The 15,662-nt window shown below is 42.3% G+C and overlaps 2 protein-coding genes across 2 annotated transcripts in view; both read left to right on the top strand.

Annotated features, from left to right (window-relative positions):
* AGBL4 (AGBL carboxypeptidase 4) overlaps nt 1-15,662 on the top strand; it is an 848,931-nt gene that overhangs the window by 498,874 nt on the left and 334,395 nt on the right. The gene's annotated exons all lie outside the window — the stretch shown is intronic.
* Nucleotides 12,218-15,662, top strand: part of BEND5 (BEN domain containing 5) — a 30,666-nt gene continuing 27,221 nt past the window's right edge. Inside the window, exon 1 of the mRNA XM_062497543.1 lies at nt 12,218-12,497. Coding sequence (XP_062353527.1) covers nt 12,278-12,497 — 220 coding nt within the window. The 5' untranslated portion in view covers nt 12,218-12,277. The remainder of the gene's footprint in view (nt 12,498-15,662) is intronic.

The raw sequence follows: 15,662 nt of genomic DNA, 5'->3' as shown, positions 1-15,662 counted from the left end.
TCAGGGACCTGGGCCTGAGCTTCCTTACAAGTCACTTGTCTCCATTACCCTCTCTGAGACTCACAGCTTCAGGAATCATGGCAAGATCCCAGAACAAAACACTTGAGATACAAACGCAGAACTTCAGTAAAATCAGAAAAAGGTTCAAGCCCAGCCACCTCTATAAAGCATCACTTTGAAACTGCTCTTCATATGCAGGGGAAGTGAACTCATCAAAACAGTTTTTACTTCCCCATGAATATTTTCAAGCCATTTCCCATTTTTACAAGAAATCCAAAATACAAAGGGTTTTTTTTTTGAGAACTGTTTGTGAAAATAGGAAACTTGGAGCTTTTTGGGTTCAGAGCCTTGAATTTTTTATCATGATTTTATATGGTCACCTACATAAAAAAGAAAGAAAAGGATTTTTATGTGTCTATAAAGGAGGGTCTGAGAGAAAGCAGTAGAAAGGTAGATTATTTTTTGCTTCACAAGTCTAAGTATTTTCCTTGCTCTCTCTTCTGCTTCACAGCAATAATTATAATAGGATTTTCTCAGCCTTTATTCTTGGACTTACTTCTTTGTAGATGTTTAATTTAAAAAAGTGAAAGACAAAAGTGGGGATAGATGGGAATGAGTATCAGGGAAGAACAGGGACACTTGAAACTCAAGGGAAAGGGAAAAACAGAATTACTAAAGTTAGGTCAAGGTTTGTTCATTTTCTTTTAAACTGTACTTGGAAGCAAAAATCTTTAGACAAATATTTGTAGGTAAAAATCCATCTAACTGCTTTTTCACACAAGATTCTCACAAATCATTAATGTGGTCCATAACTTGACAGCTCTTCCAGCTGATCTGGCAAAAAATATTCTGATCTCTTTGTCCATGATAACACTGAAATCAAATAGGTGATCAACATGCAAAATATTAGAGAAACAAATATCTTATTCTGCCTAATTTTGCTTTACATAGTTTTTATGCTAAATGGTAGACTTTCTGAACAGTGACAGAGAGCTGTTACTTGTGAACAACAATTTCAATGTTTTGGGTTGTGATTTAGGCTAATGTATGAAACCCATGTCCTTGCTGTCCTGAAATCTCCATTTTCCCACTTTTACAATATTGTTGGCATATGTCTCCAGCTGTCTGTTGCTGACATAGAATTGCTTGTGATTATCTGATGCTGAGCTGTTCCTCTCTGTTTTTGTGGTTTTAATCTCTCCAACAATACCTGAACACGCTGTGCAGATCGTGGTTATTGGGGCAGAATACAGTCGTCTTTGAAATTTATTGTCCCATACAGAAAATTGGAAATCCTTAGGATCTTTATATCTGGAATGAAAGGGAACTGCACTTCTTTCTGATTTCATAATTTAACTTTGCAGACTGTTGACTTATTGACTACAGCATTAGCATTTTCCAGATTGGCAGACAAATTGCCTTGTAGGAGTGTCTGTGCATATTTATACATCATCCAAAGGTTAAACGATAGAATATATTTTAATTGCCTAGCGATAACTTTGCAAATTATATCACTGGTACCAAAATTTCTAAACTCAAAAGATGAAAGTTATACACTGAAACCCATATTTTCTTCCAAGTAAATAAACCACTCAGCAGTAGTGATTACTGACAGTCTTCCACTAATGTTAATTAAATAGCAGCTCAAAGACATAGCTGCCATTTTTTGGCAAAATTTTAAGACAGAGGGAATTCTAGTTTTCTTCTTAGTCTTCCTAAGCATGGCATTTATATTGATCTTGCCATTTGAGAAGGGACCATAGTCAAATAAACCCCAAAATGCACAACAATTAAAGCGCAGCATTCATATGAAAACATTTGTTTTCCACTTCCATTTGTCTTAAAATCTGAAGGTTTAAAAAAACTAAATCCCCAAAGAAGTTAAAGCATGTCATGTGCTGCAAGAGCACCACATGCACTCACTGAGAATATTTTTCAGAGAAAACATAACCTTGGAGCTATTTGAGTATTTAAGAGAAAGTCTAATTGCTACTTACACTTTTTACTTCCCTCTTCAGCAATACTTTCCTCTCTAGAATACAGACCCCTAAAGAAATTATTGAGGAATAACAAGTGTTCTGCAAATTTGCTGATTTAGAGTGACTGCTCTTATATATGTGCTCTTAAAATAAAGTTCTGCACACAGACTGTGGCAATCCAAGGCACAAATACAGGCTGGGCAGAGAATGGATTAAGAGCAGCCCCGAGGAGAAGGACTTGAGGATTTTGGTTAATGAGAAGCTCAACATGACCCAGCCATGTGTGCCTGCAGCCCAGAAAGCCAAACCTATCAAAAGCAGTGCAGTCAGCAGGTCAAGGGAGGTGATTTTAGATAATCTTTAAGGTCCCTTCCAACCCAAACCATTCTACAATTCTGTGAACATGAGCAAATTGAAAGCAGTTTGCTCTCAGTAGAAGAAATACACGACCCTGCAGTAGCTTGGTTACTGGCTGTGCTTTTACCTTTACAAGTGATCAGTGAGACCTCATCTGGAGTGTAATGCATTTAGCAGGAGACTGGGAGACAGATGCATTCCTCTCCTGGGGGTTTTTTAGAGGAAGTTATGTGTGTTTAGGTGAAGAGAAGTATTTTACAAGTGGAGGTGCAGAGTGGGAGGGCTGAAGCCCTTCAGGCAGATGGGGGAACCAAAGCCAGGCACCTCACTTGCCAAGCGAGAGTCCCAGTGAGGAGTTTGTCAATTAAAAATGGAAGACAGCACTCTGGTGATCTCCTGGTCTTGTTGGTGGATTTTGAAAGAAGTGTCCCTTGGCCTAGTTTTTCAAGGACTTTTGTATCTGCACCTGCCAGGGGTGAGAATTTCAGGCCATTAAAGTAAGAGGATGGAGGTGTCTTTTTTCAATCTTTGCTCCAGAGCAGGATGGGAGTTACAACACTCTGTGCTCCATGGTTTCTGTGGATGGGGTTTTGGCAGCTTCCACACAGAGCACAGATGGTATTTGAGATCTTGTACTGAGAGAGCCCTGCAGGGTAAGCAATAACTGTGAGTTTTCTTGGATTGTACAGCTGCATATAGATACTTGAGGTCCACCAGAGTCCTTGCTACGTCCAACCTCTCTTTGAGTTCATTTTGCTACGTGGTGTGAGGGCAAGCACAGCTACTATCTTTGTTCTTTTGGTTAACAGAGTTTAAAAAAAAACAAAACAAACTAAACCCGTGAAAGCTGTCAGGAGTGATTTTAGAGAGAATTTTGGAGAGACCATGAAAATGCCCTGGGGGTGCTGGTGACAGCAGCTGAACATGAGCCAGAGTGTGTTCAGGTGGGCAGGAAGGCCAGGGGCACCTGGCTTGTACCAGCTGTGGTGTGGCAGCAGGAGCAGGGCAGTGTCTGTCCCCCTGTACTGGGCACTGTGAGGCCACACCTCGAGTGCTGGGTCCAGTTCTGGGCTCCTCATGACAAAAGTGACATTGAGGGGCTGCAGTGAGTCCAGGGAAGGGCAGCGGAGCTGGGGCAGGGTCTGGAGCACCCTGAGATGAGGAGCAGCTGAGGGAGCTGGGGGGCTCAGCCTGAGAACAGGGGGAGCAGGGGACATTTTAAGAACCCCTAAAACTCCCTTGAAGGAGCTTGTAGCCAAGTGGGGGTTGGTCACTCCTCCTGAGTAACAAGCAATAGGAGAAGACGAAACAACCTCAAGCTGCATCAGGGAAGGCTTAGATTGGATATTAGGAAAAATTTCTTCCCTGAAAGGTTTGTCAAACCCTGGAACTGGCTGCTAAGGGAAGTGGTGGAGTCACCATCCCTGGAGATGTTTAAAAGAGGAATAGATGTGGTGCTCAGGGATATGGTTTCATGGTGGGCTTGGCAGTGATGGGTTAATGGCTGGAATTGATGATCTTAAAGGTCTTCTCCAACCTAAATGTTTCCATGATTCTGTGATTCTAGATAGTGCCTCCAGGTCAGAAGCAGGACAGATAATGGCATCTTCTGAACTGTCATTACTTCTTAAGAAATGTGTCAATTCATCATTTCTCATCAGTGAAAATTTATCTAAAGCATTATTAGCTTACTTCCCAATCAGAATCTTGAGCTACGACACTAGGCTGAATTCCTTTACAAAAATTCCTGAACAAAATTCAGACTTCCTTTGCTATGTGGTCTTTTACATTTTTGGATAAAGGCTGAGGTTATACCTTATATTTATGTTCCCTAAATACTGTGATATATTCTCAGTAGTGCCCCCTTTTGCTTCTAATAAAATCCCCACCTATCTTATCTTTTCTATTTTATTACCTGTTATATGTACTGGTATAGAATAAGGGAGGGAATTTGGAAAATATAGGCCATTTGGAAGAAATTCTGTGTGTATCATATCACAGAATTTGAAAGATTAGAGAAATATGTACAGCTCCCAAAGAGTCAATCTTTAGTCCAAGATTTAATAAAGGGATGGACACCAGCCCTGTTTGCTCTCACTGTTCTGGAAGGACTGGTTTTTGCAATATTTTCTGTCTTCAAACAGTAAAACTACTTCTGATGAATTTAGCAAAGTCTGTATGCTGCAGTGCCCCAGACACTTTCTTATTTTCCTTGACATTATTTTTTCATCAGTTTGGACTGTGTAGTATATGCAGACAGTACATGTTCCAAATATTGGATTGATGTGTTTTTGCATACAAACCTTGTAAAGGAAAAGAAATACCAGACTATATGTACAAGCATCAAAATCTGATTATATGCAGGATTCTAATCTTAATATCACACCATCCACACTGAAAAGCGTTGCAAGAATATTCCAATTCATATTCTGAATGGTGTGCTTTTCTGCAGTCATCTTGCAGAATTCTTATTCCTACCAGGAGAAAATCAGTATACTGAGCTGAATAAAAATGTATACATTAAATGCTTATTCAAATGTCCACCTTTGATGTTTGCAGAGAATTCAAGCAGGAAGCAGTATAACCCGAGCTTTTTTTTATTGATACAAGAGGCTAATGTGAGTTACAAAACAGGAAAGAATGAGAAGCTGCTTAATACACTGGAAATGTGGAAAAAATGCAGATTTCAGTTATTAGCCTTCACAGCTGTATTTGCATAGAAATATACTAACGGCTGGGTGACATTTCATGCATGAACTTGATAGAGCATCCTTAAAAATATTCATGTTAGAAGAGTACTTAAAGGGAACCTTGAACTCGAACATTCCCATCTTTGTTTAAAAGAAAAAAAACCCCAAACCCTGGTTTCCCTAGGGTATTCCAGTGCAAGGTATTTCTTTATGAAACAAAGCTTGCTTTGTTATGAGGAATTCTGGGACAGCCTAGGAAGGGCCCTTCTTTCTGATCACACATTTAAAAAGATCCTGATTCCCCTGAATGTTAAATATTACGGAACTATAGATGTTGCCCAGGGTTTGTGGAAAATACCAGCAAAGCAAGAAGACCCTTGAGGTTTCAAACACCTCTCGGATTATCAGTTTCCTATGCCATTTTCTATTTTGAGGGAACACCTTCCTTGTAAGTGGGACAAAGATGAATGCCAATTGTCTATGCTGTGTGAGATAAAGGGAGTTACTCTGCTTTGAAAAACTACAATTCTTGGAGGGGTCTATCACAGTTACCCCCTTGTATGAATTTTCAGAAGCTGGGTCACAGCAACTTCTTCCAATTGACATTTGCTTGTTGTGTGTTGGGCTTTTTTTTGGTTTTGTGGGTTTTTTATGTTTTTGGTTTTTTTTAAATTCACCTACAAGAGCAGACCACTTGCAGCTTCATTTGTAACTCATAAATATAAAGATGTCTGGTTGTACTTAGAGTGGAGAGGTTCAGAGAGCATAGTGAAGGGTTTTAGATCAGGGAGCACTTTCACTTGGCAGCAGTTTCAGCTTTCATTTTCTGTTCTTTTAATTTAAACATGATTATTAACAATGCACAACTGAGGAACACACTTTTCTGAAATATTCCAAGGATTATTCCTGCTCTGTTATCTCCCTTTCACATTCCACAACAGGACTTTACGTGCTTACATTAGTTGAGGTTCTTCAGAAGAGCAGCTGGTGCATCTCTGATTGTAACTTTCATTAGAAGTAGAAAACTCTACCTTCTGAAGTAGTGAGATGTGAGCACTAAGTCCTGGGAACATTTTCTAAAAACTCACTTTATAATGAAATATAACCAGCCTTGAAAGGGATTAGAAGGAATATGACAGGAGTATAAATTGAAAGCACTGCGTTGTGAAAACATTTATTTAAGCAGTTTTGACTCTGCCTTCACTCAATCCAATTCCTACAGCTGCTGATTGTCCAGAACCTTCCAAAACAGCAAGAACCATCTCTGAAGCCTGTTCTCACTCTTGCTAAAATCAAATTTCTAACGGAAAGTGGGAGTATGTGGAGGTACTTTTTTGGAAAAAATGCAGTCCTGCATTTTTAGTAGCTGACCTCCTTTCCTTCTCTGTCTATCCTATATTGTATGAACCTCTCAAGCAGAATAGGTCTCTGCAGAAAAGGGCTGCAGGATCATTTTCCCTGTCAGTATGAGACATAAATGCTCATTCAAAACAGAACAGTGCTGGACAGACATGAAAATAGAAAACCAAAATGAAAAGATTACAAAAAAGGGTCATTAATACCACCTCACTTAGAGGATCCATCTAAACCATAACATAATCACAGGCAGCGTCTAGTAATAATATTTTACACTGAAGCCCAAAGGTTACAAAAAGACTTTAGTCGTTGCCAAAGAAAGTCACTTTTTCATCTGAAGTACAGAAGGAATCAAATTCTTGCAGTGGTGCAAAATCTATGCATGTAAAGCTACTTTTAGAGTCATATTAGTAAAACACCTGTCAAAAGCCAGGGGAAAGTCTGGTTTGTAATAGGAAAGGGCAAATCTCAAATAAAATATCCAGTTAGAGTGAAAATATATAGGCTGAAGCCATCAGCGGATGGTAGTAGCAATAAAGATCATTTGGGCTGCAAGAGCAGCATCATCTCTAGAGCAGTTTTTGCAGACGGTGGCAATGGCACCTGAAGGACGCATTTTACAGGTGAGCCCATGCACGAGTCAGCTCACACAGAGCCTTCCCTACTTTCCTCACAGGAAAGGAGTTTATCACGTGGAAAACAGCATTTCCCCTGAGAGCAAAAGATGGCATTTAGCAAGATTTGGAATGGTGTACACGAGGGTAGGAGCTGTTTGAGGCCACGATGTCTGAGAGTCATTTGCAGCTCCCAGAAGAGGCTGGGTGAGGGTGGGGAATTGCTGCTCTCACCGATGGTGCCGACTGGCAGCGTCTCCTGGTTCCTGGAGACTTTGTGGGCACGTTTAACCTGTAATTTGGAAGAGGAAAATACAGTCTGGCACACATTCCTGAAGGGTTGCCAGTCCCAGATCTATCCACTGCATAGGCTGCCAGAATGGGGAAAGATAAGTACCTTACAGACCAGTATCCACAGCAACAGACACCAGAATTTTATATTTTTAATACATATAAAAACGCAAAGAAAATAATTACTTTTTCGTTTTCCAATTTTATAATAGTAATAATGACCTTTAGGTCAGGATTTTTCAGCAGTTAATGACTGTCTGGCTTTTTCCTTGGTCCTTGGTTTCTCCAGCCAGTCATTAACAGTGAGAAAAGTGCCTTCTCCTGTGGACACTTTGACTTAATCGTTACCTTTTCATGCTACAGAATGCACCAGCTGGGAAATAAGTGTCTCCTATGCGAATGGATCCATAAAGTGTTCCTTGGGTTTCATTTCTTTGAAAGAATATTCTGTGAGGGTGTGAGAGTTTACTGTAAAATATGATTGAGTATATTATCCACAGCCCTGAGAAAAGTTAGATCACTCTGAGGAATTGGGACTGAGGATGGTTTAAGGCCATAGATTTCAAAAGATTCGATCTTCAGAATTTATCTGTGTAATCTAGGTTCCCTTACTCTTGGTAATGGAGTGCTACAGAATTATATATGGACACAAATATTTTCTTATCCAACTTCTAGCATCACACAGGAACAGGACCTCTTTTTGTTGTTGTTGTTGTTGTTGTTTGTATTTTTATATGTAATCACTGTGATGCTGAAAGCACAGTGTGGCGACAGTGTCTCAAGAGTTAAAATTTATTTTAAAATATAAAGGGGAACAACCCTCTGGAATGCTTACCCTGCTCCATCTGGATAGTAGGTTCCCTCCTTGCAACCACCCTCTCTCTCAAAACACCTAGAAACTCTACATGACTGTTCAGAGGAAAATTAATTAATACATGGAAATGACTTTGTCTTGCACTTCATTGTAAGATAAAAAATGCAAACCATGGAATGGAGGTATCTTCTGATCACTCTGTGATCATGCTCTTTATAAAAATTAGCCAGACTGTGAATATCTTGTATGACTTAACATATATAAACCTTTGAACAGTCTTCAGTTCTTGTGCACTGTTATCTGAGTTCTTCTTTAAACTGTATGACTTTTAATGCCATTGTTCCAACAATGTTACCCAAAAAAATTGTGAATATATCTTTCCGTCAAGGTATACTTGAGCTTGAAAACAACTGTGTAAGAAATGCACTGCTTGGAGGACAAATAAATCCACAAGAAAACAATAGTTTTCTAAACCACATATGCAGTGTGTAGGGATTCCTAGTAGTAGTCCAATGTATGGTTACTGCTGAAGAGTCAGGTAATAGTGAAGCACCTCCACTGGAACAGTAAAAGAACATGGGAATTTCTTCTTTAGCAGATTTAAAGTCAATATGGTGTCCTTTGAGAATTTGGTACTAAATATGGAGTAATGTGAATGATGAGCCTAATTTTAATGTTTTCCTGTGAAAAGAGATTTAGCACTTGCATAACTTTTATTGGAACTATTAGCTTTTCATTTAGTGTCTTTAAGTGAAAACACAGAGTGCATATGAAAGCTGCGGACATCGGCTTTTGCTTGAATGCTTTTTTTTACTTTTCAAGAAAAACAACACCAGCAAAATACAAAGTAGTGTTCCAAGAAAGAGCCACTCAGGAGTCCCACAGGGGCTGGGACTGTGCTCTGTGGTTTCTCCACTCTTGGAGTGACAGTATTGCTTTCTAAGCTGAGGCTTGATTTGCATTTTGAAAGTACAATTTACTTCTCAGCAGGACTGTGCTGTTTCTAAAAGGTTGGACTGGCTTGAGGATCTAAATCCAGTGAGGTTCCTGTTATTCCCTTAACAATGAGTTTTAAAATCTACACCTTTAAAATAGCTCTGCACCTTTAAACTTCAAGCTCAACTCCGTGTTAAAGCAGCTGGCTAACCATTAGTAGAAATGGGAAAGGTCCAAAAGACAGGAGTGACAAGTGACTTGTGTTTCTTTTGCCGCTTTAATGGATTTTTCCTCAGCTTCACAGCTAACCAGTGCAGATTATTTATAGATTTTAAAGCCAGAAATTAACATTGCTCCTTGTAGGCAGAAGAAAAAAATGTATGGGATCATTATTAATTCTTTAGCATTATAAAGCCTTCTGGCTTAACATGTGTGCAAGGGACCAAGAGTAAACATGCATTTATCATCCCAACCCTTATCTGTTCCCAAAAATGTTTCTTCAGTGGAGAACTGTGAAACAGCCTGCCTAAAGGATTTGAGACCTTTTTATTTTTTTGCTGCTGATACAAAAATCTTTACAGTCTTCCCTGTAATTGAACATTCAAATGTAAAATATTGCAAACACCAGTTTAGAGTGTTCTTTTTTCCCAAAAAACCCCAACCAACCAACCAACTAGCCAGCCAACCCACTATGGTGCTAGCTGCCTTCACATGAAGCCTTTTGGTTTTCTTTTATGGGGACAAATTACCCAGGTGTCTTTGGTATCCAGAGATCCCTCCCCTTCCAACTCAAACTAATTTCTGAGTCCTGACCTTCTCTTTGTTTCCTTTTATTTCCACTTTTACTACTGCTCTGAGTTCCTTTCCCTGGACAACAGCCTTACACACCCCAATGGAATTCAACTGTGGAGGAAATACAATCCTGGGAGGAGGGAGTCTACCCAATCGCTCACTGGCCACTGAACTTCATAGGACAAAACTGTCCTTCATGTAATTTTAACAGTCCAGGGAGTAATTCCAGCAATCAGACTGTCCTGTCATTTCTCTGCAGCTCCCTGTACCCCAATGTAACATGAGGTAGATGAGACAGCAGTGCTACAGCAGCTGGTATTGTTTGATCAGCAACACAATCCTTGCTGGAATTTCATTTCCCTTGCAGGCTCGCTACTAGAATACATTTGTCATCCATATTTTGTAGCATACTTATATTTGCCTGTAATTACACACCAGTCTGGCAATACTTTATTGCTAACATAAAGTACTGCCATTTAAATCCCCAATCTTAAACAGGAGTATTTGAAAAACTCTGTAATTGCCAAAATAATAAAGCTGCCATTACTGTATGGGAAGCTTACAGCTTGTTGGTGAAATGCTTACATTGGCTTAGCTACACCTGTATGGATTCCTTATGTTTTCATGTGCTGTTTAAGACAGACAGATTTCTGCTGGGCACAGCCAAAAGTTTCTGGCACTGTCAGAGAATGGCTGAGGTTGGAAGAGGCCTTGGGAGCTCACCTAATCCAGCCCCTGCTCAAGGGCTTGCCCAAGACCACATCCAGATGCTTTTGAGTTACCTCCAACTCAACTTTATGGAAACTCCTTAAGTTCTCTGGAAACCTGTGCCAGTGCTCAGTCAAAACTGAACTCCATGTTTTCCATCTTGTGGTCTGTCCCCATGCAGGAGGAAATCTATACAAGATAACCAGGAAAAACAAGTTCAGTGTGGTTTTACTCAGTGCAACGGGCAGAGATAGCACTGCAAATGCCTAGGGACATGAAAACCCACAAAGACGATATATTTTGGTTTCATTTTGTGTTGGAGTTTTGTAAACAAAAAAGTCTCTTATACTCATTCTGTGATTTTTTTTTTTCTATTTTTACATTAAATAGTTATCCCCATGTTATTGTTCTGTTGCTAAGTCTGGTTGGGTAAACAGACTTCAGGACCAGAAACAGCAGTACAAGTTAGTTCTGAACCATATGTGGAACTCAAAACATGAGTCTCCAAAAGTTTGGGAATTTGTGATAAAATTTGTGCCACCTCGAACCCTTGTTCTGACACACCTGCACAGCATTTCTCAGCTCTATGTGCTCTTTTGGGGGAGGGTAGGGGAGCTTTCTGCTCTTCCAGCAACCCCCAGGGCACAGTATGATGGAGTGCAGGTGGTTCTGCATTACCAAGAGGACCTTCAGGTAAAAGCTGATGCTTCAGTGCTGTTGCCAAGTGAAGATGAGTGTGGGGCTCTGTGTCATATTATCTGGCCAGGAAGCATCCACTCTCCTCACGCAGCTCCCTGCTGCTCCTTTTCCCTGCACTCACTGGCTCTGCCCTGGCCCTCAAAACAAATCCCACCGTGTTCCACCCCTCTGTTTCCCCTTCAAAGGTAACCACCAAGTTGATCAATGTGATGGAGCACCTCTCTAAGGAGGAAAGACTGAGAGAATTGGGATTGTTCAGCCAGGAGAAGGCTTCAGGGTGACCTTATTATGGCCTTGCAGCGCCTGAAAGGAACTTAGAGGAAAGATGAGGAGAGACTTATTACAAGAGCACGTAGTGATGGACAAGGGGGGATAGCTTCAAATTGGAAGAGTGTAGTTTCAGACTGGCAATCAGGAAAATTCTTGAGGGTGGTGAGGCCCTGGTACAGGGTGTCCAGGGAGGTCATGGATGCCCCATCCATGGAAGTGTCCAAGGCCAGGCTGGATGGGGCTCTGAGCAACCGGGTCCAGCAGAAGGTGTCCCTGCCCGTGGCGGCAGAGCTGGAACGAGATGATCTTTAAGGTCTCTTCCAACACAAACCACTCCACGATTCCCTGGAACAAAGCCTATTTCTGCAGCACGCGTGTACGGAGTTTTCAACCTGGGGGCAAAAACAGTTTCCCGAAGCCTTTCCCGGGGCCGGGATGGAGCACGGGCGCCCGCCGGGCTCCGGCCATAGCCGAGGGTCGGGGCGGGGGTGCCGGGGCCGTGCGGACCGTGCGCCCGGCCGGGCCGTGCGGGGCCGTGCGGGGCCGCGGGCGCGGCGCTGTTGGCGGCGGGCAGCGAGCGGGGCCGGGGCCGCTCCCGCTCCCCCCGCCCGGGCCCGCCCCGCTCGCGTCGCTCCGCGCTGGATTGCTCGCGCCTGGCCGGCGCCGTCTGGGGCCCGGCGGGCGGCGCGGCCAGGCTCGCTCAGCCGAGCGCAGAGGCGGCCGCAGGAACAATACGGCGGCGGGCGCGGAGCCGCGCGGCCGCCCCGCACCATGTACGCGTTCGTGCGGTTCCTGGAGGACAACGTGTGCTACGCGCTGCCCGTGTCCCGCGTGCGGGACTTCAGCCCCACCTCCCAGCAGGACTTCGACAACCAGAAGGTCTACACCGTGTACCGCAACCCCGAGGAGGCGGCGGACGAGGACGACGAGAGCCCCGGCGAGTGGGGCGACCGCCTGCTGCTGCACAAGGCCCAGATCCTGGCGCTGGCAGGTGAGGGCGGGCCGGGCCGCGCCGGCGGGGGCGCGATGCCGCCCCCTCCCCGCTGAGGGAGGGCGAGCGGGCGGGGGGCGCGGGGCCGGGGGTGGGGAGGGGCAGCTCCGAGCGGGCCCGGGCCCGGGGAGGGGCCCAAGGGTGGCTTTCCAAAATCCCCGCGACCCCCGAGATGCCCGCCGCGGTACCTGGAGGATGGTGGGTGGGGAGTGGGAGTGGGGACGGTGGAAACTTAAAAAAAAAAAAAAAAAAAAAAAAAAAAAAAAAAAAAAAAAGTTTAGATTTTCGTCTGCGGCTTATTTATAATGCATGGAGTCATTTGTGTAGCTTTGCAGTTGTTGGCAAATTTGAGGGGTGCTGTTTTATGTCCGCTTTGCTAGTTTAAGTGACTTCACAAATTGGAAGGCAGTAGTGGAACCAGACCTCCAGGTACTGCTCTTGTTAAGCGAGGGCTTGCTTCCTTTGATTTGTTTCATGTTTAAAGATAACAAATGTCTCCAAGCTAAGAGAACCTATTAGAGCGTGTACTAGGAAATAACCCCGTATCTTGGCCATTTGAAGGCGTTCAGCCCTAGAGAGATAGTGCTGTTGGTACATTGCCCCCAGACAGTGACTCTTTGGCAGAGTGTTTCCTTGAAGACTGTGTTGTTTCCTCGCTGCCATAGTCATAGTTGACATGGAGAGGAAGTTTGGTGGTTGTAGGAAATTGCTGGTTGGTGTGGACTTGCCCAATAGGCTTTTGAAAGATTGTAATGACCATTTGAAGTGTCAGTCAGGGGTAGCAAAGAGGACACTGGGTTCTTATCCTGACTTTTACACTTTGGGCAAAGTACTGGTTATGTCTGTTTTCCCGAATATGGAAGGGGCTTAAATCACTCTTTTGTTTAATATTGAGCTCTTAGAAGCCAGTGCTGAGTTCTGATGTCTAAACAAAGTAACTTAGTGTAAAAGTCACACTGAACTGGTATTTTTCTTACTTTATTTTTGGAAGTTAGAAGTTCCTAAACCAGTCTAGCCTGGTGGTGGCCCAGTTTGTCCCTGCTCAGCCCGTGACTTTTGCCGTTATCCTGTTTCTAGTATTGGCTGTAAACAAATACCTCAAAAGAACCAGGAACAGCCAAACATGAGTTCCTTGCAGAACTTTACCAGTTTCTGACTATTGCAACTGCAGAAGTTCAGGAGAACTAGCTAGGCCGTCTAGCAGAGGACTGGATTCTCCTGATAAGTTTTTGTTGTCCTGTGCCAGCCCATGTTTTGTCTGTCCTGTCTGTGGAAGAGGAGTGTATGTGAAGTGTTTCTTGCAGGTTCCCTGTCAGATCCTCTTTCCAAAGGCAGCATCCCATCGAACTTCTCCTTCCTCTGTCCCCCTGGGGAACACTGCCCTTTCTGTTCCTCCTGTCTGTCTCACCACAGCTAAAGTGCTCCAAAGAAATATTCAGACCCTTTGCTCACATGTTGGGCTCACCAGGTTGCCTCAGTTTTTCAGCAGCAAATGCTTATTTTTGCCAGTTCTCTTGTTCCAGGCAGAGCCTGTGTGCCCAAGATGTGCTCTCCTGAATTTTTCTATACAGTTTCTATTTGTTTCATGTCTCTTGAACCAGAACAAACCAATATATGCTGTCTCCTCCAGAGAACAGGGCTTGTTACCTGTATTAGTGATGTGCACTAATTGCTCTCCAGAGATTGTAATTTCTACAGGAAATTCTCCTGTTGAGCAAGGAACACAAGGAAACACACAGCTGTCTTTATTACAGCTGTCACATCTCAGTATATTCTGACTAGATCTGTGCTTTGCATTCTTGGAAAACTCACCTGAACACCAAATGAGTCTTCTGTGTTTCTTGTACCTTTCTTTTCTTTCTTCTTGTACCATGTAAAAATACCTTAGGTGAATTCAACAGAAGTTGCATACAAAGGGTCACTCCTGAAGTTGTCATTTCTCCCCAAAATGTTAAAGTTGGTGTTTGTTTTTATTATGGTTAAAAACCTAGGAGAGAAAACTTGTTCTTCCATGAAAACATCACAGCACAATTCTTGGTTTGTAGTGACCAGCTCAGATTATGACAAGTTTTTATGGCAAACATTGCAAGTGTAATGTTATACTAACTGCTTATTTAATTAAAAAAAAATTTGCAGGTCTGCAACAGCATTTCGCATATCAGTACAGAACTTTCAATTCTAAAGTTTTCCAGCCTATTTTAGTAATAAGGTAAATAATGTGTATAAAGTTGCTCTTATATTTGAAATATGCATAGTTGATTTTTAATTTTTTGGAAGGAAGCCTAAACTGCACAAACCATACATCAATGACTTTAGGAGTTTTCTGCTTTGGGCCAAGAATTCCCCATTAGAAAGAGGTTTCAGGATGAAAATTATGCTGCAGATATTAAATTAAACAAACAACAAAAGAGAATAAGTGTGGAAAATGGAGGTTTTTGAGCCTGCAAAGTGTTCTTTTACAGTTTGAATGGTGACCAATTTTATTGCATGTAAAGCTGCTCAAGTAAGCAAAGTTCTAGCTTTTTATATTTTTTTTCATGATCAAACACTGTCCATGTAGTGGAAATTAATCATAGTTTGAGAAACAGATCCATTTGTTTTTCGTTTCTAGCAACTCAATAAAAGAAGGAGAGAAAGAACACAGATACAAGACACATATTAATGTTTTTTCATTTGAAGAGTTTTCCTTTCCTGTTATGTCTAAAGAAATTTAGATACCTTTCGAACTTCTACCCTTGTAATGTAGGAAGTCACACAGGCCTAAGTACAGGTTTATGCCCATAATGCAAAGCTTTATTGGAGCATTGGTTGTGTAAAGAGTTCATAAAACAATTGTCCTCTTTTGGGAGAGTCTGGAAGCAATTCTTTGATCCTTTGTGCTGAGGTTGGATGGTTGGAAGCCAATGCAATTGTGAGGGTTATTGTTGCTGCAGAGCGTGCTGCTATAAAGACATTGTAAGTTTAAAAAGGAAAAATAGAAGAGGGAAGTGTGTTGGGACATGCTCAGAGCATCAGGTAATTGTGAGAGACTTGGTATGTTGTGGAGATGAATGCTGTTGTCTTTTATTCTGTGGGGAGTAGTACATGAGAGTGTTGGGGAAGAACTGTAGATCAGCTCTGAGCAGCTGTGCCTTCCCTGTGTGCATGGCTGGGAACTGCTGAGAT

This window comes from Cinclus cinclus, chromosome 8, assembly GCF_963662255.1.
Source record: "Cinclus cinclus chromosome 8, bCinCin1.1, whole genome shotgun sequence".
NCBI lineage: Eukaryota > Metazoa > Chordata > Aves > Passeriformes > Cinclidae > Cinclus > Cinclus cinclus.
This window is presented reverse-complemented; position numbering and strand designations above follow the sequence as displayed.